Source organism: Seriola lalandi, unplaced genomic scaffold, assembly GCF_002814215.2.
Source record: "Seriola lalandi dorsalis isolate HSWRI2012SDOR001 ecotype SW California unplaced genomic scaffold, Sedor1 jcf7180002054884, whole genome shotgun sequence".
Classification (NCBI taxonomy): Eukaryota; Metazoa; Chordata; class Actinopteri; order Carangiformes; family Carangidae; genus Seriola; species Seriola lalandi.
The window spans coordinates 124,310-143,863 of record NW_019525436.1 but is presented as its reverse complement, the minus strand read 5'-3'; the positions used below and the strand labels follow the sequence as shown (position 1 = coordinate 143,863).

General features: G+C 39.4%; 2 protein-coding genes across 2 annotated transcripts; one reads left to right on the top strand and one right to left on the bottom strand.

The window, feature by feature from the left end:
• Positions 1-582: 582 nt before the first annotated feature.
• Positions 583-5,503, bottom strand: prim1 (DNA primase subunit 1). The gene is made up of 13 exons (XM_023428644.2): positions 5,094-5,503; positions 4,505-4,662; positions 4,286-4,392; positions 4,048-4,121; positions 3,813-3,949; positions 3,482-3,540; positions 3,208-3,317; positions 3,019-3,110; positions 2,764-2,896; positions 2,608-2,677; positions 2,420-2,523; positions 1,014-1,112; positions 583-929 (listed from the first exon to the last, which is right to left on the bottom strand). Exons 1-13 carry the CDS (start codon positions 5,200-5,202, stop codon positions 910-912), a joined length of 1,272 nt encoding a protein of 423 aa, XP_023284412.1. The 5' UTR covers positions 5,203-5,503; the 3' UTR covers positions 583-909.
• Positions 5,504-9,819: 4,316 nt separating this feature from the next.
• LOC111671529 (rho-related GTP-binding protein Rho6-like) lies at positions 9,820-19,548 on the top strand. The gene is made up of 5 exons (XM_023428638.2): positions 9,820-10,088; positions 10,695-10,782; positions 17,188-17,297; positions 18,339-18,473; positions 18,661-19,548. The coding sequence occupies exons 1-5, from the start codon at positions 9,969-9,971 to the stop codon at positions 18,904-18,906; spliced, it is 699 nt and encodes a 232-aa protein (XP_023284406.1). The 5' UTR covers positions 9,820-9,968; the 3' UTR covers positions 18,907-19,548.
• The last annotated feature ends 6 nt before the right edge of the window (positions 19,549-19,554 follow it).

Here is a 19,554-nt window from a genome sequence, read left to right as displayed (position 1 = left end):
ATTGTACCACAGATGATGTACATTGCACCACTTAAGGAGATCAATATTGTAATAATAGAATTAATTATTAATTAATTCAAGTTCAAGCAGAGATTAAAAATAGATGCACTTTAAGGCAGGCAATACACATTATCGTGTCTTTTCTTTTCCACAGATGTCCATGTTGACCATTCATAATGTGATAAAACCTCAAATAATACATTCAGGATAAACACGCTACAGTGATGACTGCCACAATACAGGTGTGTTGACAACACCCACAAACAACTTAAAAAAGTCATTTCTGATAAAGATTATAAAATGCTAAAAACTGGAGTTGTAAAAGAGGGTCCATATCCTAAATTGTTTTTTTTCTATGAAAATTGTAGGCTAATTTTTAAAAACTCATAAGACACCTTTGCTCTAAATTGTACATATGTGTTAAGTATCAGCTAAAATCTTACAAAATTCTAAATTTTAAAAACTCCCAAGTTAAAATATGTAACCCTCTGCTACAATATTAAACTGCCTACTTCAGATAATTACACTTGAGTGGAAAATCTGCAAAACCTCTGTTGTATTCAAAGTAACCGGAATACAAGATTTTCAAAGAGTAGAAATACCAAATTTATTTTCATAAATGACTGTACAGCAGAAAAATGTAACAAGTAGACAAACCATAATAAAATTGGCATTGTATTAGGAAAATCCTACACTAAATAGAGGATTTACTCATGTTTAATTTATTATTACTGAATCCCATAAGAGCATTATCAAACAGATTTGGATGAAATTATTGTTGGTCAAGAAAATGGCAAAATTCCACCACAACATGAAGCCCCCCCCCCCAGTACATGGCAGTTAGTGATAGCGAGCTATTAAAAGTGCCACTTCAGAAGATGTGTATCACTCTCCGATTGTGGATCCAGTTCAGAATTCTTTCTGGAGATCTGAAGGAAACAAGGACAAAAGAAATTTGATTAGATGAAAGTAATCTCAAAAGTCGCTCTTTATCTACCAAAACTACAACGTACCACTCTTTCTGAGGAGTTCGCCTTTCCATGTACGAGCCATCCCATCCAGAAACTGATCAAAGTATTTCACATACTTTGCCAGACTGGTTCTTTTGTAATCTGTGAAGAGAAGTAATCTGTGAGCTGAAATATTCAGTTTCTCTGGACCCAAAGTATCAAACTATTGAGAGTGAAATCTTTGACTGAAGTGAAAGATAAAAGTAACCTATTCTTACTTGTAGACTTAACAATACAGGCTCTAAATTTCTTTTAACTTCTTTTGAGTAGCCTGTTTGGGTCTGTGACATGTTTTGGAGTAAATGTAAAATATAGCATTTTTCATGAAGAAAAACACATCAAGCAATGTACAATTCAGAACAGAGCAGTTTTGGTTTACCATTTGCAGTGGTTGAAAATGCATATTTGATCGAATGTTACACCACTTTCTGCTTTATTTTATATTTAAAATATATATATTATATTTTGCCTTTATCAGGGGCTCCAGTAACAAGAATAAAGCTGGCATTGATTTTGTTTACAACCATCATGAATTTTCATTGTGTATATTTGTCTAAATTGTCCAAAGTATGTGTTTTTACTGGTTTACGTCCTCTGATCACCAGAATTTTCTCCCTTCTCTGGTTTGGTTTTCCTTTTGTTTCCACCAAATAAATTGGACAGCTGTTTATTTCAAATGTGAATTGCTACTGGAAAAATTAAGGTTGACACACAAAAAAAAAACTTCTAAAACAACTGAAGCCAGGCCATTGAGGATGGACATGATTGACCGATATGGTTTTTTCAGAGCTGATACTAATACCAATTATCAGTAACCAAGGAGACCAATAACCGATATGCCAACACAAAACTACTGCTGTGTAAGGACTCTCACCGTGGCTTCCAGGTGTTTCTATTATTTTGTCCACCCCCTTTACATCAGTGAAAGTAGGCTAAATAACAGAGACACCTCTGTATAATGTAATATAGCTCAAAACACTACATCCTCCAAAAATGATAATCAACAACTGTCTAAAACAATTTTAATAAAAACTGAACATTATAACCTTCATGAAGGAGGATTTACTGCAGGACTGTTGTATTAGACTACATTAGTTTTATCTATCTGATGTTCCGAATAAACAGACAACTGAGTGTATATCAGTAATTATCAGTTGTATGCACAGGCTGCAAAGAGCCTGACTGGAATTGACTGGTTGATTTCAGTGCTGTTCTCACCTGTGAACTGATTCACCTGAGAGCCTAAAGATGCTCTTTAATTTAATAGTTTATCATATATTATCATTATCACCAAATAAGATGGTGATTGCCTTGTGTCAGCCTACTTGTAGCTTTGAGACAAATGCAGAGAAAGGTAAAGCTCTTGTCTGGGATACAGTAAGCCTGAAATTCAGATTTCAGAATTTCACCTCTGATCTTTCGTTTCTCTGCTGCATCCTTCTCGTTTTCCTTCTCCTTTGTGTCTTCTGACTCCTCTTCTGTTCTGGGCCGATCCAGCTCCTCACAGATCATACTAGAAAAAAAAGTTACAACATCAACTCTGACGAGTATCAAACACCTCACACAACAGAGCGCAAGACGTTGAGTCATAACTTACCTGATTGTGGGAACTGCAAAAGGATCAAACGTATCCAACTCTTTGAGGTCCATGGGAACAGAGATGCGTCCTGTCCAGAGTTAAAAGAGAGAGGTCACAGGGAGACTCTGACAGTCATGTATTCACCGCGTGTAATCTCATCAGATCTATGCTCACCTGTTTTGGGGTGGACACTGAAGGGGCTCTTCAGCAAATGGTTCACCCCTTTACTGACGTTCACATCGAGCCGTGGATAACAGTACTGCAGCATGATTTCTTTCTCAAAGTGTTGGCCCTTTTTGGCAGTGGCCTGGAGGAAGAAAGACTGTATCACTGCTTCTGTCTTGGTCATAAGCCCTCTTGTTGTAATGTGTAAAATGAATTCAAATGTTTAAACACCTGTCATTATGGGGCATGAGCAGAATTACCAACCTGCTTCCTAGTGGCTTGATCTTTGACCAGTTTCCAACGAGTCTCAGGTTTCTTCTCATTTTGGAAACTCTGCTGTAAGTCTTTTCTAACATGTAAGAGCTGAGTTAAGGTCAAGAATGAAAATGCAGTTTTTTTTCCAGCTCTACTGCATGTGTTCTTGAAATATATATGAAGTTGTGAAAAGGATATCTTCAGGGACGAGTGCCAGCACTTTGTCTACAGATTCCTTGCGGCCCAGTATCTCCTGTTCATGCAGTGCGTACTGGGAAAAGTAGCGCTCCACCACTGACAAAGACTCTCTGTTGAGATTACAGGTAGAGACTCTTAAACAGCTAAAGCCACAACATCCAACAGAGGAAATGACCTCAATAACAAACAGTAAAATTGGACACAAACATCAAAACACGACAAACACAGTAATAGCTTCTAACTGACCTTCACAAGAAAACAATCCGATTCTTACCTAATAGAAGGATGAATTGGATCTGTCAGCACTACTTTCTTCACTGTCTCTTCACCACCCTGTAAATCAGCAATGATGTAGTACATTACGTCTCAAAAATGAACTTACAGACAAGTAATTAAAAGACTTATAAGTCCCAAAAGAAGTCAACAATAGATTAAATTTTTAAGCTACATCCAGTGACTGGTGATTTCTGTCAAAAACATATCTAGTTGGAGGGAAAGAATAAATACTCAAATAACATAATGTAAATTAATTACTTTGGTTCATGTCCAGTATTACAATAAATAAACATGTCCTCATCATCTAATGAAAGCTAAAATACTGTTACCTTCACCAGGCTCAGGTATTCAGCAATAGCAGAGCGTGCGGCTACAGAGAGCTTCCTGGCAGCTTCATCACACACCCAGCAATGCACTCCTCTTCTGCCAGAATAAACCCACAGCAGATGCTGGAAACCAAAGTCCTCTGGAATGACACATAAAAAAAGTGTTTGATGCTAATTTCTGCCAAAAATCTAAGATGCTGTGAGCAGATGGCTGACACAAAATCAATAACAAACAAACCTCGAAGAGCTCGATGCAGGATATGAATAGCGATGGTCATCAGGGTCCAGCACTTGGAGCAAATGTCTGCAGCACTAAAATGAGAGGTTAGAGTTTGTGTTTTCTCAGTGACGTGACTATCGGATATGCTGAATTACTAGGTTAAAGTGATGTGTAATAGAGTGGTTGTTTACAGTCACTACAGTGTACAGTTAGACACTGACACATTCTTCAATCCGCAAAAATAAACCATATTTACCTGCAACAGCTTCTGACATCATCATAATCTGTCATATCGATATCAAACACCAGCTCCTTCTCCAGCGCCTGGAAGGTTCCTGACTTCACTGTGTTGTGTTGATTCGGCTGTGGGTGACAAACAGATGAAACTTCCTCCATATTCCTGCTCAAACAGGAGAGTAGCTGCAATGGCACAGAGTCCTGTTGGAGGGCAAATAATAGGAGCATGCAGTCTTACCCTGTGGCTGTATATTGCTCCAATGTCAATTTTGTAAGGGTTCATCTTCTGCATTTCCTTCTCCAGTTCGTTCTGCGTGGTGAACGACTGGTAGCGGACGTAGATGTCGTCTTTGAGTGTGAAGGAGAACTCTCTGTTTTGAAAGTAGTTCTTCTGCACTGAGGTTGAACAAGAAACAACATATTAACCGGGGGCTTCTGGGGCCCCTGGGAAATCCAGCAATGGGTGGACAAATTAACAGAAACACCTGCAGCATAATGCAATACAACATCAAGAGCACCACAAACTACATCTTCCAAAAGCACTTCTCTAAAAATGTTACAACAGAAACTGAACATAAAACCCCTCATGAAGGCAGTACGTGTTGACTGACGTATTAGTGTTAGCTAGGTGAACCTAATAATAATAAACGGGTGAGTGAGTGCAACATGTTGTCAACAGGAACAACAAAACAACCAAATTTGACACTGTTGAGAGGAAGCATGTAGTTAAGTCACACTCCACACAACATTGTTGAAGAGCTCCAGTCGTTTAGCTCGGTAACATTAATATCTGCTCTTTCCTGCCCTGTCTTATCAATGACACTCACCTCCTCCGTAGTTCAGCCAGCGGTAGTACTGGGAGAAGGGGAACAGCCGCCGGTAGTACAGCGGCAGTAAATCTGGCAGACTAGCCGGGTCATAATCTGAGGATGGCATCACCTGGCAGTTAAGTAACGGCTCCGGTACCGGTGTAAAATAATGCTATAGCTTGCAGCAACAACAGCTTCGGTGCGACGTTTTACAGCGCGGGAAAACGCTTGAGCAGCGGACAGAACCAATGAGAGAAGGTTCAGACAATGTCGTCACAGAAACGAGTAACTTCCTTTTTAAGGAGGAGATTAAAAAAAATCGTTTCCCTGTTAAATCGATGAGAAAGGAAATATGAAGCAAAACTATCAAAAGTGAGCTGAACTAGAATGACTGATCGGCTGTAGACGTCAGTATTATTATATGTCTTTACTCGAAGCTTTACCGAACCTTGTAACATTCGTCCTACAACGAATGAAGCGGCGGAAGTGTCGCCGGACGAGGAGAGGATCATGGGACATGTAGTCATTTGACTCTTTATTTAATCAACCAGTGAAATAAATACTATAACAAATGGATACAAGGAAAATTAATGAATAAGTATCAAAACAAATAAGCAAAAAAGGTTTGTGTGTGTAATATTTGTACACTTTAGTGTAAACATTTTTGCCTAACCTAAATTGATACATGACATATTTGACATTACAAATCAAGAAAAACAGTCTTGATTTTGGCTTTATAGATTTAAAAGATTTGGATGGCAGATACAACAGGCGTTCTTGGGTTTCAGTGTCTTTCTTACAAAATGCACATTTAATAGCTCTTCATTTATTAACTGGGTCCCACCAGTCCACATTATAAAAGTGAAAGCATAGGTTTTTTATTTCTCAAACTCTTTTAAAGTTTAATTTACAAAAATATAATGGCATATAACCTATTCCATATTAGAAAAAACAGGAGACATTTGTCAACTTACACTTGAAGAAAACAAATGTATGGAAATACTGTAACATAAATATAGCCTGAATATGGAGACAAGGAAATGAATAATGACTAATAAAAATATATATAAAAGAAAAGCTTCATAGTAAAAGTAAAATGCAGTGAGTACATTTTTGTGTTAAAAAAATAAATTCCATATACAATTTAAAAATTTACGGGATACTATCAAGACTCTAGCTTTGTGTTGTAAACGCAGAGTTCCTGACATCTTATAGTATTTTATCTGTTAAGTATTGGCAACACCAAGGTCTTTACTATAGATATGTGTTGAGTCAGAGTATTCTGTACTTACTCCACCAACAAAACATTACTGGACCCTCCCTGTTCATTGTGTTCTGATTTCATGGCTCCTTTTGCACTGCACTGTCTTTTCTACACCTTTAGAGGGCAGTGTGATTTCATGACAATATTTACAGTGTTGCCACACTGACCTCCATTTCAGGAAATTTAAGATAATTGGTTATGAAACACTTGTTCATAGTTCGTTTATGAAGGCAACAGGAAGACCACGAAACGTTCAGCATCGAAGTAAAATTCTGAGATCAATAGTCCAAAAAAGGCACCTCCTTGGTTTTCAGTGGAACAGGGGTAGAGATGCAGGAACCAGAGGGGCCACACAGGATGACTTGAGTGCCTTTTCTGTTTCTTTTTGGATAAATTGGTCTAATTTATGCCATTCGCCTTTCTTTCTGTTTGATTTCAAGACAAAAAGGAGCAGCGGTGGTGCCCCTTCTTGCTCCCCCAACCTCACCAGTGGCAACATAATGTGGCTCTACTGGTGTATTTTTAGGCGGCCAGTCTGAAACTCCATCTCACTGAAGTGGCGCTGTTCACACTGAAGGTTGAGAGCTGTGCAGCGTTAAGAGCTCTTATCAGTTATTGTACTTCTGATATAAAATAACACTCACCCTTTGCAGTGTGAACAGGACATTAAATAGCATTAATTAGCTTTGTCTTGTCCATTGTTGTCACTAAAGCCTTTCTCTATAATGTATCTCCCTTCCATCACTCTGCCTATATTCCACAGTTCAATGGAAATTTGAATTTTATGTAAATGTTAGGACATTTTGCATACAAACCTTTTTTTGCTGTTGCTATCAGACACTTCCCTTCTTTTGCACTCCATTTAATGCATTTATTTTTTCACAATTCTCAGATGGGTAGATGCTGATGACTGCCCTTCAGCACTGCAATTACCCAGCTGTTAGCATACTATGCTACTGTATATGAAATACCTGCACACTAAATTACTAGTAATGAACAAGTTTCTCCTTTGCAGGCTGTTCACTGATGCTGAACTGTGCCATGTTCAACAGCAGTTAATAGACAGGTATTACCAATACATTTCCACTTCATGATTACACTTGTGTTTATGTTAATATTCTTTAATCATATCCTCATTTACATAATGCAAGAGCTCTCAACCACATCATACTTGAATTATGCAAATGAGTTTGCTTCAAGGCATAGGGGATGTGATGGGTTTTTCTTTTTTGGGTCCTTTCTTAGAAATGATTTGAAATGGATTTGGGATTAATGCCCACTCTTTATCTCTCACTGCCAACATTCCCAATGTATGTTAATTATTCTGGTGCATATTAATGCACATTACATACAGTAGCTCCTAAATGAAAGCATTTCTGGCCATTCCTGAACTGTTACACTTGAACTTTCCTGTGGCTTCTCTGGATGCAGATATCACATAACAATATAGCAGATACTTACTACTTACTGCTTGCAAACATCCACACACACACACGCATGCACGCACGCACACACACACACTCACAACACTAAATGTCAGTGGGGCAAGTTAGGTAAAGTGAACGGGGGGTGAAAATGCGACTTTCAGCCCTGTGTATGATAAATCTGGGTCAGATAGTCATCAGGTGGCCATGGAGCACATCATCAATAGGTCAACATGTTAGCTATACAGCAGGAGTCATAGTTTGGGGATTATATAAACGTCACTGCATCACCCAAGTGTGCCACCATCTCAGAGTCCTGTCTCCTCTCATCAGGAAAACACTGGCGACACGTAGGCCTTCAGTAGAAAACCTCTTGGACACATTCTGCAGCCATGCTGAACATGTGACCAAATACTATATGACTGTGTTTGATGGTGCTGATGTTGATTTAAAATGCCCAAAACATGGAAACCTTTCTAGCCTCTGGTAGTCCTATCATCAGGAATGTCCATTCAGTGTAAAATTATCTTTAGGGCAATAGTTTGACGTTGTGGCAAATATACTTAATTACTTTCTCTCTGAGAACTAGATCAAAAGATTGATACCACTCTGTTGTGTCAAAGAGCCCGGTCCCTCTAATTCTCCTATCATGCTAAATGTATCTTCATGATAACAAACAGAAAGACAAGGATTTGTTCGTAGTGGGGTAAAGGAAGAGAGGGATAAGTTGTGACAGACTGAGTTATAAACCTACTGTGACTCAGTGTGTGGAAAGTCCGACATAAAGATACAGTAAGTCCTCTAAGAGGAAGAAATTGTACATGAGGGAGTGAAGCATTAAGTGGAAGTAGGTGAGTGGAAGTGTTTGCATCCTATTAGTGTATTGTGTAAGTGTGTGGAGAGGAGGAAATATAGCACAGAGAAATTTCAATGAAGCAAGACAGAAAGACACAGTTTACCTCTATCTGCACCAGGCAGCAGGTGCAATTCATTTCCCCATCCAGAGTTTCAGGCTATACATTAATGGCATCAAAGAGTCCTCTGTGACAGTTGAGCAGTTGTTTCCATTTATGTTCGGCACAACACGCCATGCTCCACTTCCTCTCCAAATGGCTGACACACTCTCAAATTCTCTGTTATACTTCAGATTGATGAAGCCATCTGTCATGTATCTGGGGTTGGCAGGCCATGCATGCTGCACGCTACGTGTTGCGTAAACATGTAAATTCACTCATATGTTTCATGTAAAAATAATTGCATGCATTCTCACATGAATGTATCCCACAGTTGGTTGGAAGGATAAACAAACTAAAATACACATGAGAGAAACAGTAAGACTACACATAGAGCAAATTCTGATCCTCTGGATTTCTGTGTCCTGCTTTAAAACATTTTCATAGACACAGTCATTTTCAGCCTGTTCATCATCTGAACAAAATGACCTCTGAACTGGGCTATTCCAATAAAACTCCAAAAATACGTAAAGACGATACTACCAGCACACACAACCAGTTGTACTATTGACTCAAGTCAGATAACAAATGAGGTACTTTCTGATTACGTCTGGTTTCACTGTGTGTTGCACAAACACAAACTACACACACAAACTGCTGGCAGAAGAGGAATAACAATGTCAATAACACATAGGCTACATTAATCAGATTTTCCTGTGAGGTTGTTGACATATTTTGTATCTGTTTCTGTTTCAGATTTAGGTCTCTAAAAAAAAGACACATCAAGTTTTCCATGAAGAGGATGAGAGGACAAAAATCCCCCGAAACTTCACTCTAATCCTGATCTGCTTCCTTTAATTTTTGACTAATTTAGACTGAAAAACTGAATAAATTAAAGATGAACGATACAAATACTAATAATACTACTACTAATAATGATAGAAAGTTTTTCTTGTTTTCTGGAGGGGACTCCTGATTGAATATTTCTGAAAACGTGGCTACAGCCCTGCAGCTCTGCCCGTCTCCTCTTCCGGCTCGCTCATTGGTTGGCGCGACTATATATAAAGTTCCGCAGTGGCCGCTTCATTGACTGCTGCTGCTGCTGCGCCTCTTCACTCGCTCACTCACTCACTGACTGACTGACTGACTGACCGAGCAGGAGGGAGGACGCAGCTGGTTACCAGAGGGACTTATTTCATTACTTCTACCCCTGTTCCTTTCTGATAGTCTGCCTGTTTTATTTGTTCCCGCCATGAAGGAAAGAAGACTCACTCAGCCTTTTGTAGCGAGGTGTAAACTCGTGCTGGTCGGAGACGTCCAATGCGGGAAAACAGCGATGTTACAAGTGTTGGCAAAGGACTGCTATCCAGAGGTATGAGGTTTCTCTACCCAGTTCATGTCTGTAGTTTTTGTTGCATCAGCTGTTTCATTCTTTAATACTCCAACAAGGACTTTCAGAGTTTTTAAAACGTTTTCCTACACTATTCAGTATATTGTACCTCCTGGTTTCCAATACTGTTTAGGTTAGTGCTACTTAATTTAAATTTGTTGATATCCTATTGGTCTTATATACAGTATTTTGACTGAAGATTATTTGACTGGAGGCAATGTTTTCACACTAGGGTTTGTAACCTATGCAGGTTTACACAGAATACCTAGACTGAGACTAAAGTATGTGATACTGTATATGTAGGTTAAGATGTTAATATGAATTGATAAGTTCTGATTATTGATTTATTCTTTCAGTCACTAAAAAAAAATAACGTTCACAAATGTAAAGATCTGCTTAACCTTTATTAAAAAAAAAAATATATTATATCTTACACATTTTGCTGTTGGTCCGACTCAGTAAATCCATCTCTGGTGACTCCCGAAGATCATTTGTTCTTCATAGTAAATAATGAGTAAGTTAAGTCATTTTCCATGTGGATTCCACGCTCCTTAAATCCTAAGTCTTTCTTTAATTGTCCATTTCTAGACTTATGTCCCTACTGTGTTTGAGAACTACACAGCCTGTCTGGAGCTTGAAGACCAGCGAGTCGAGCTCAGCCTCTGGGACACATCAGGTGAGGATGATGCTCTCTTTTTGTTTAACCTGCCCACAGTTGAATAAAACTAAATGTTTGACTCACAGACTGTTTAAAAGCCACCCAATCTGCCATGGTCATTGTCTTGTGTTTGTGTGCACTGAGTTAAGAAGTCAGTTTCAGTGCTGTATTCAAGTTGATTCGTGTAACTTGTTTACCCTCCCGGTAACACAGCCAGCCTGGAGTCGGGTGGTAACAACTGTAAATGAAGCCCCCCCTCGTCTATTGTTTTACTCAAAGTGTTGTTGCTGTTTACCCAGGCGTCACTGTCTGTCAGTCCTGTTTTGATGCAGTTAAGCAGCTTTTCACTAGTGTGAAATCTGGTGAGAGAAAAGTGGTGCTGGCAATGAATGACGGGAGCAACAAACCCTGCGTGGATTACTCGCAGGACAACTGAGGCCCAAAATTGACAGTTTTACATGTGAATCCTTCAAACCCTTCAGAACCAAAGACAAATGGGGACCCCGGTTTGATAGACATAACCAAGCTATTACTTGGAAGATCGCTAAGGGAATAGATTAAATAAATGCAAAGTGGTAATTCAAAACCTAACACTAGGTTTAGAGTCCCCCCTTTATTTTATTTGGGCCCTGAGGTATATATTAACAGCAACGTCTTAGTTATGACTTTTTTTCATCTCCAGTCTGATCTGAGAATGAAATATTACAGTATTAGTCGTGATTTGAACCATTTGTATTATTGTTAGTTCAACTAGAGCTGTAATTAATGATTCATTCATCATCGTTTGATCTGACAACTAACTTCTCGAACTACTGATTAATAACTATGTCTATAAAATGTCATAAAATTGTGAAAAATACCTATTATAATTTGCTAGAGCCTCAGGTATTGTCTTCTGGTTCCCCGTTCAAACCAACTGTCCAAGACCCAAAGATATTCAGTTTGTGATGTGGAGAAAAGCAGCACATCCTCACATTGAGACGCTGGTCTTGAAAAATGAGGAATGATTGTTGCTCGTTAACGTTTGGCCAGTGCACTAATGTATTCAAAATTATTGTTAATTTTGATATTTGTTAATTTGGTACAAACAGATCAGGGAGCTAACCTATTGAATGGGTAAACAATTTTTACAATCAGTAAAACAGCTGCAGGGATGATGTTGACCTGATGCTCCTGACCTTTGACCTCGATGAGGAAGAGAAGTTATCAAAAACAAACAAACAAAAAAGTCATACAGTTGTATTTTTAAAAAAACAACAGTTGTAACAAACATCTAAACAAAAGTAGGTCAATAATTTTGGACTCTCAAAATGAGACACATTTCTCAGCCAGCTTTATCATAAATACAAACTAGTGCTGAAATATTTAGATGATTAATCATTTGATTAACCCTTCAAGCAGCAAAAAAAGCCAGTAATTTGCCGGTTCCAGCCTCTTTAAACGTGACGATTTGATTCTCAATTTTATTTGATTGTAAACTGAATATCCCTGAGTTGGACTGTTGGGTGAACAAAACAAAACATCCGAAGACTTCATCTTGACATGTGGGAAACTAAAGATAGATATTGTTCACAATTTTCAAACATTTTATAGACAAAATGATTAATCAAGAGAACAACATGCAGATTAATCAATAAGGACAAGAATCTTTAGTTACATAGACTTAAGAAATACATGAGTGTCCCTCCTTCATTTGGATTTTGGATCGAAAATGTTTAAGATGTTTGTGACCGTTTTACGTTGCTGTCTTGAAAATGTGTTTTGAGCTGCGTGGATAGGTTAACAGCAGGGGCCTACTGACATAATGGCCTTAAACATTAAGAGAAATTATGTAAATTGGATCAATAGGAAAACCATCCTCAGCAGTATAGATTTCTTTCATAACAGCACTAGCTGAGGCATTGTGCTCAGCGGAAGTTGAGCGGTGCCAGTTGGCCTGCAGAGGGGTTGTTTCACAGGGGAGAGGGGGATGCCTCGTCCATGCAGGGGGTGGAAGTCTGTACGAGTGTGGGCAGGCATGTGTGTTTGTGTGTGTGTGTGTGTGTGTGTCCTGTCTTACTATGTGTGCAACTGTGTGTGTACGCCGTACAGTCACTGTGAACAGAAGGCGCAAGTGAGGGATACTGAGAGAAAAGATATGCATGACCTCCTCACTGCCTTATGGTGTGTGCTGCCTAAAAAAAAGGTCTTATGTAACTGAAGCCAGCGCTGAACTAATGTAGGTTTGTCTGTTTATCTCCCACGGAGTAAAAACTTTCTGGACAGTCACCCTTTCCAGAGGAAAAATTGCATAAGACCTATTTACATTTGCAATACACACACACACACACACGCACACACACACACATAGAGAGATCCTATCACTCTTTATTTTTCTCTTTCATCCTCTATTTATTTCCTTTATTTATAACATTGCTCCCGGCGTCCTACTCTGTTAAAAAATGTTTTAGGACTGCAACTAATGAGTACTTCATAATTGATTTATCTGCTAATCTATTCTCTCCTCTCAGCCTAAATTGACATACTTGAATTGCTTGTTGTAACCCAAACACAAAGCCAAAACCAAAAGATATTTCATTCATGACAAATAGAAGAAGAAAATCCTCATGTTTGAAAAGCTAGAAACACAGAGCATTTGGCATTTTTACTTGGAAAATGACTGACACGATTAGTTAGTTATCAAAATAGTTGCTGACTCGTTTTCTTTCAAGCGACTGATCAATTAATTGGCTCTTATATGATCTTATATTATCTTCTAGCATGGAGAACAGAAGAGAAAAGGTTAAGTTTAACCTCAGTTCCTCAATTCCAAAGCTGAAATGATGAGTCGTTTGAAAGGAAATTCATCAACAATTTCATGATCAATAAATCTATTAAATAAAAGGAAAAAAAGTGAAAACTGACCTTGTTTAAGCTTCTCAAATGTGACGATTTTCTGCCTCTTTTTGCTGTAGATATTAAGTTCATTATGGTTGAACAATACAAGCAATTCAAAAGTCTCTCTGGAATTTTCATTATCTGACATTTTATGTACCAAACAATAAATAAATGAAGATTAAATTATCAGCAGATTAACCGATAAAGGAAATAACTGTTAGTTGAAGCCTAAGAAGCATAGATTTCAGTTTATGTTGCATGTTTCATGATGGACTGACATGCTCTGTTTGATCTTTCTTTAGATGTATGAGGAAGAGTCCAACTCCTTCCATTTGCTATCTCTGTTTGACAGAAGACAGTTTCAGTACATCAGCTAATGTTTGCTTAATTTAAAAGGCTGTGTGCATGTGAATGTGTGTGTGTGTGTGTGTGTGTGTGTGTGTGTGTGTTTGCTTTGTGTGTTTGTGTGTCCAGGCAGGGGGGCGCTAAAGTGTGGGAGTTGGTAGGTGCTCGAAGTTGTGTCCTCTTTAAAATCGCTTTGCTTACGCTTTCTCCATCCTTACATCACCCTGGATAGTTATGTGATGGGCGCTTTGATTCCCTCTAAAAAAAATTTTATTGATAGAATGTAGTTGTATAAGTTGTCCTACTTTGCAGCATGAAGACGAAGATTCAGGAAGACTGAGTAAACCGGAAGAGCTTTTTGAACAACTGTGTTTTTTAATGGTAATATTACAGTAAAGGAAAAGAATTCCTAAATGTCTCAGGAGATTCATCAAGACAACACGATTGTTAGTTAATTTGAAGCATATTCGAAGAAGCTATTCCCAATGTAATTATATTCTCTTATTTTTGCAAGGAAAAGCTTCTGATGCACATTTGGCCCCAAGGACAGGAGTAGGAAATTTAAATCTTAGTGTTGGTGTGTGGGGAGTGATTAGGTGGCAGAGCGAGGACAACAGAGAGCAGACATCCTGTCGGTCTGTTTTTAGCACAGGAGCCTTCCTGAGAGTTAAAAAAAAACTTCTACATATTGTAAAGATGTGCTGTTTATGGCAATGGAAGCAGAATAAGTTTCCTTCACACCATAATTCACATCCTCACAACTCAGGTGACATTTTTATGTGTAAGTATCAGGGAAGCCTCTCTGAGTGAGGTGATGAATAGTGATGATCGTCTACATGTTATCATAGTTTAATAGTTCCTGTGTAGTGTAAGTGATGGTTGAAAATGAAGCCCACAGCAAAATTAACGAGCGAGCTTTGCTCTAGTCTAATTACTGTGACTCCTGCACAGAATCCATCTGTGTAATTGCAGTTAAATATGGGTGATTGTATAAAATTTGATGGCATACAGAAAGAAAATCTCATTTTAATTGACTTTAACTGGTTTACTTCAAACTTTGCACAATTCATCCTTGTATAGTGCTGTGATATTCACAACACAATTTGACCAGAAATCATGGCTGTCATAAGCCAATAAGCATTAATTTGAAATGGTTAGAACTGTTATATGAGTGTGAGGACAAAATGTTGAGGACATATGCAGCTGTGGGTTTTAGAATATGGTATAAGGTTTGGGAGTGATTGGCCACCAGGAGGTGTGATTGCAATCAATTCAAGCATTTGACTTTTAAAACACAATCATTTTCTCCATTTCATTTTTGTTAATATAACATATTAACAACTTTTATTTTGTTAATATAACTTATTAAAAAGAGTCAGACCAATATCTACTTTTCGACTCACACCACCCTCTGGAACACAAGCTTGGTGTGATCAGAACCCTGCAACACAGAGCTGATAACGTGCCCACCAGCTCACAGGCCCAAGGGGCAGAACACAAGCACCTGAGGATTGCCCTCACAACTTGTGGTTACCCTAGCTGGACCTTTGTGAAAACTGCAGCTACTTCCAGAAAGAAAACCAGCAAAGTGGTTGAGAAAGAAAAACTAAACAAGAGAAACAACATAGTCATTCCATATGTGTCTGGAGTATCAGAAAAACTCAGGAGGATCTTCAACAAACACCGTATCCCTGTGTATTTCAAACCCAGCAACACACTCAGACAGAGGTTGGTACACCCCAAAGACAGAACACCACACACCCGCAAAAGCAATCTGGTGTATGCAGTCCAGTGTAACGAGGAATGCAATGACCTCTACATTGGAGAAACGAAAACAACCACTGCATAAACGCATGGCCCAACACAGGAGAGCTAACTCCTCAGGCTTGGACTCTGCTGTCCATTTACATCTCAAGGAGAAAGCCCACTCCTTTGAGGACAGCAATGTCCACATCCTAGACAGAGAGGACAGTTGGTTCGAAAGAGGAGTAAAAGAGGCCATCTATGTAAAAATAGAGAAACCATCCCTCAACAGGGGAGGAGGTCTCAGACACCACCTATCTCCAATTTACAATGCTGCCCTTTCATCCCTTCCCAGGAGACTCAACAATCTAGCCTCCAAGAATAACAACTGTTCACAAGTGGCGAGTGACTCCAACGACTGTCGTTATAACACAATAGAGCACTAACGAAGTCGAAAACCAATTTTCCACCAACGACAGTCATGCAAACGACTGTCGTTGACACTTGGAGCACAAAAGGGAACCAGTGACATCATCATCCTTGTGAACGCCCACAAGAGGTTAAATACCTGGGTGTCCACACCAGAAAGTAGGACCAGTCCTAGCCTGGTCAGATGCGTACACGAACTGATGAAGCCTCTTGGATGAGAGGTGAAACGTCTTCCCAGACAAATAACCTAGTCCAGTTGTTTTCGATTTAAAAAACTCCTTTAGGATACTATGACCTGGACAAATGAGAATATACACAGGCTTATTAAAAAGGTTTTATTTTGTGAAATCAAGTCAGAGTCTCGAGTCAGGCTCGCTGTTTCCCTGTTTCCAGTCTTTGTGCTTTGTTGCTGGCTGTCAATCTTCTCATGTAACTGTTGCCAGAAAGCAAATGAGTGTTTTTCCCATTATATGTATACAGAACACGTATTGATAGAGAGACTTAATTTAACAGATAAAGTTTAAAATTGCTTAATTTTGCTCAGACATAGTCTCTGTCTTTTGGCACTTTATCATGGAAAAGTCATGGAAGAGAATATCGTATGATGATAATTTCCCTTTCTCAGGACACCAGGTAGTTTTTTTACTCGTTCAAAAGTTTGGTAAATAAAGTTTGATATTGACTAATAATGGAAGGATGTGAACTGCCTGTGACTCACTGAGTTAGTTTACTTTCCTGGAAGAAATCCTCTCAGTGGGAGGGCGACAAGCTTGGTTAAATTATTTGCTCTCTTATCAGTTTGGCAGAGGTTTATTAGTCCGTGTTTGTACTGTGTGAATGTGAGGAGGACGATTGTGAAAGAACATTATAATAGTGTCATCTGGACTGAGAAGGTAGAAAGAGACACTTTGTTTCTATTTCTGCTTTCTGACAGCCGGAAAACTAAAGGTTTTCGTTTTCAAAGATGTTATTTCAAGTTGAGCTTCTTCAACAACATGTTCATACTCTTTGTCTGTTCTGTCCTTTCAGGTTCTCCCTACTACGACAACGTCAGGCCGCTCTGCTACAGCGACTCAGATGCAGTGCTCTTGTGCTTTGACATCAGCCGACCAGACACTGTGGACAGTGCACTGAAGAAGGTACGGACAGCTGCAATGTTGAACATGACAGGATGACGACACCACAGTGTTACTGCTTCATTTTCAGACTACATCTACATTAATTCATATTCATATGAATCTTAAAACACTCGTTTTGTGTGTAAACAATTTGAGTCCACATTAGTGTTTCCGGGTTGTTTTTGTGGAGAGCTCTGTCCACAGTGAAACAACATGAATGTAGTTAAATCTCATCCTTCTCACCCACTTTGGCAAATGCCAACACAGCCAACATCTGGTAAGGAGTGGGGCAGGCAGCTGGCTGATAGAATCATTATTTCATAGTGGAGACGTCTGACAAAATCTGTAAATTAATACTGTTTAAGGACTATATCAACATTTAAAATATGATTACAGAAAAAGCCTGGTGCACCTCCGTTAAGTCTCCTCCTGCTCTCTGCGCCCACCTGTACTGTGTTTTGATGCAGCTAAATTCACAGTATGGCTCTTCTCATTTACGTATTTTTCTGTTCCTGTTGGTAGGGAGCTGAATGAGTGTGAAATAGTGATTAAATCCCAACCGATGAAAACATGTCAACATACATGTTAACCAGCAGTCATTCTGAGGCTTCTTTTATTATTGTGATGCTGTCTGACACAATCAACACAAATCCAGGTTAATGACAGCAGCTCTGCTAAAATGAACAATCAAGGTGAAAGTTAGGGGCAACTCAAAGTTGTCTTCTTTGCTGCCACTCAGCTTCGACCCTCACTGGGCAGGCTTATGTCATTGTTTAGTAAAAGCCGTGTTTACAGGATACACACTGAAATAAGGTGGTGTTTTCAGATTTACACACTCTGGAGGCCATTTTGAAAAATCTCCACTTTGGGTGGAGAAAAATGATGTTTTCATCTGGACGAAGGACAAGAAAAAGTGTTTACAAATTTAACCAGCTTAATGTGTATACTTACTCAAGCCGGTCGCCTCGTTTATCAATAATGAGTGCTGCCCCATTTTCACTTTCTATACGTTACAATTTCAAGTAAGAGTCCGGTGACACCTCTGTTTAATTTTCTTTGCAGTGGAAAGCAGAGATCCAGGATTTCTGCCCCAGCACACGGATCCTGTTAATAGGCTGTAAGACAGACCTGCGCACGGACGTGTGCACGCGCATTGAGCTGTCCAATCAGAAACAAAGTCCCATCTCCCATGAGCAGGTTTGTTCCAGGACATGACTACTGTTTCCTCCTTTGAGTGTGTATGCAGGTTTTGTCCGTTGTCTAGACATTCATGAATTTCCCCTAAAGGGATAAATAAAGTATCTATCCAACTATCTTGACTGGATACTGGGATATCTACTCTGGCTCAGTTTTACATACATATATTTTCCACCTGACATTGTAGGGTTCGTCCATGGCCAAGCAGCTTGGAGCAGAGGCTTACTTGGAGTGCTCAGCCTTCACATCAGAGAAGAGCATCCACAGTGTTTTCCGTACCGCAGCGCTGGCCTGCATGAACAAACTCCAGCCTGCCAATAAACCCAGCCCCGTCCGCCGCCTCTCCAAGAGGCTCCTCAACCTGCCCAGCAAGACAGAACTCCTCTCCTCCACCTTCAGCAAGGACAAGTCCAAGAGCTGCTCCATCATGTGAATACTACTGGGATCATGCTGGAAAAAAGAAAGCAAGGACAAGTGAACTATATTGTAACCTGTTCAGCAAGGGTGCACGGTGTGCAAGGGAGAGAGAGCAACGATGTGGATATGTAGAAAGCCTATCTGTCTCTCTCTCTCTCTCCTTTGCAGCCCAAACTCCCTCAGCCACTTCAAAAAGATCACTACCCTCTCTATATTCAACTCTGACACTGAACTTTTGATCATGACCTGTCACCAGCACTCAGCACAGAGACAGAGTGAAAAATGTTTGATGTTGAAAATATTTCAGATCAATTAAACTGTCCTGTACAAAGAGAGCATAACAGCCACTTTAAGGTGCAGACCTGGTTTGCTCTCACATAAAGGCTGCTGTAATAGAGTCAGCTTAAATAAGGTCAGTGCCTCCTCTTTTCTAAGTGGAAAGTGGTTGAAAACACTGCATATGACTGCATTACTCTGATGAGACCCATTTGAAATTCTATAGCAGTGCCCTTACCCATCCATCTCTTGATTTGAATGTCCCTTTAAGGTCACGATATGGGCTGAGTGACGGGATGAAATGTAAAACTTGACAGTGCAGGAGGCGGTGTGTACAGCTTAGGGAATTTAAAACAGTGGTCCTTGAGGAAATTACCCACCACCCCCC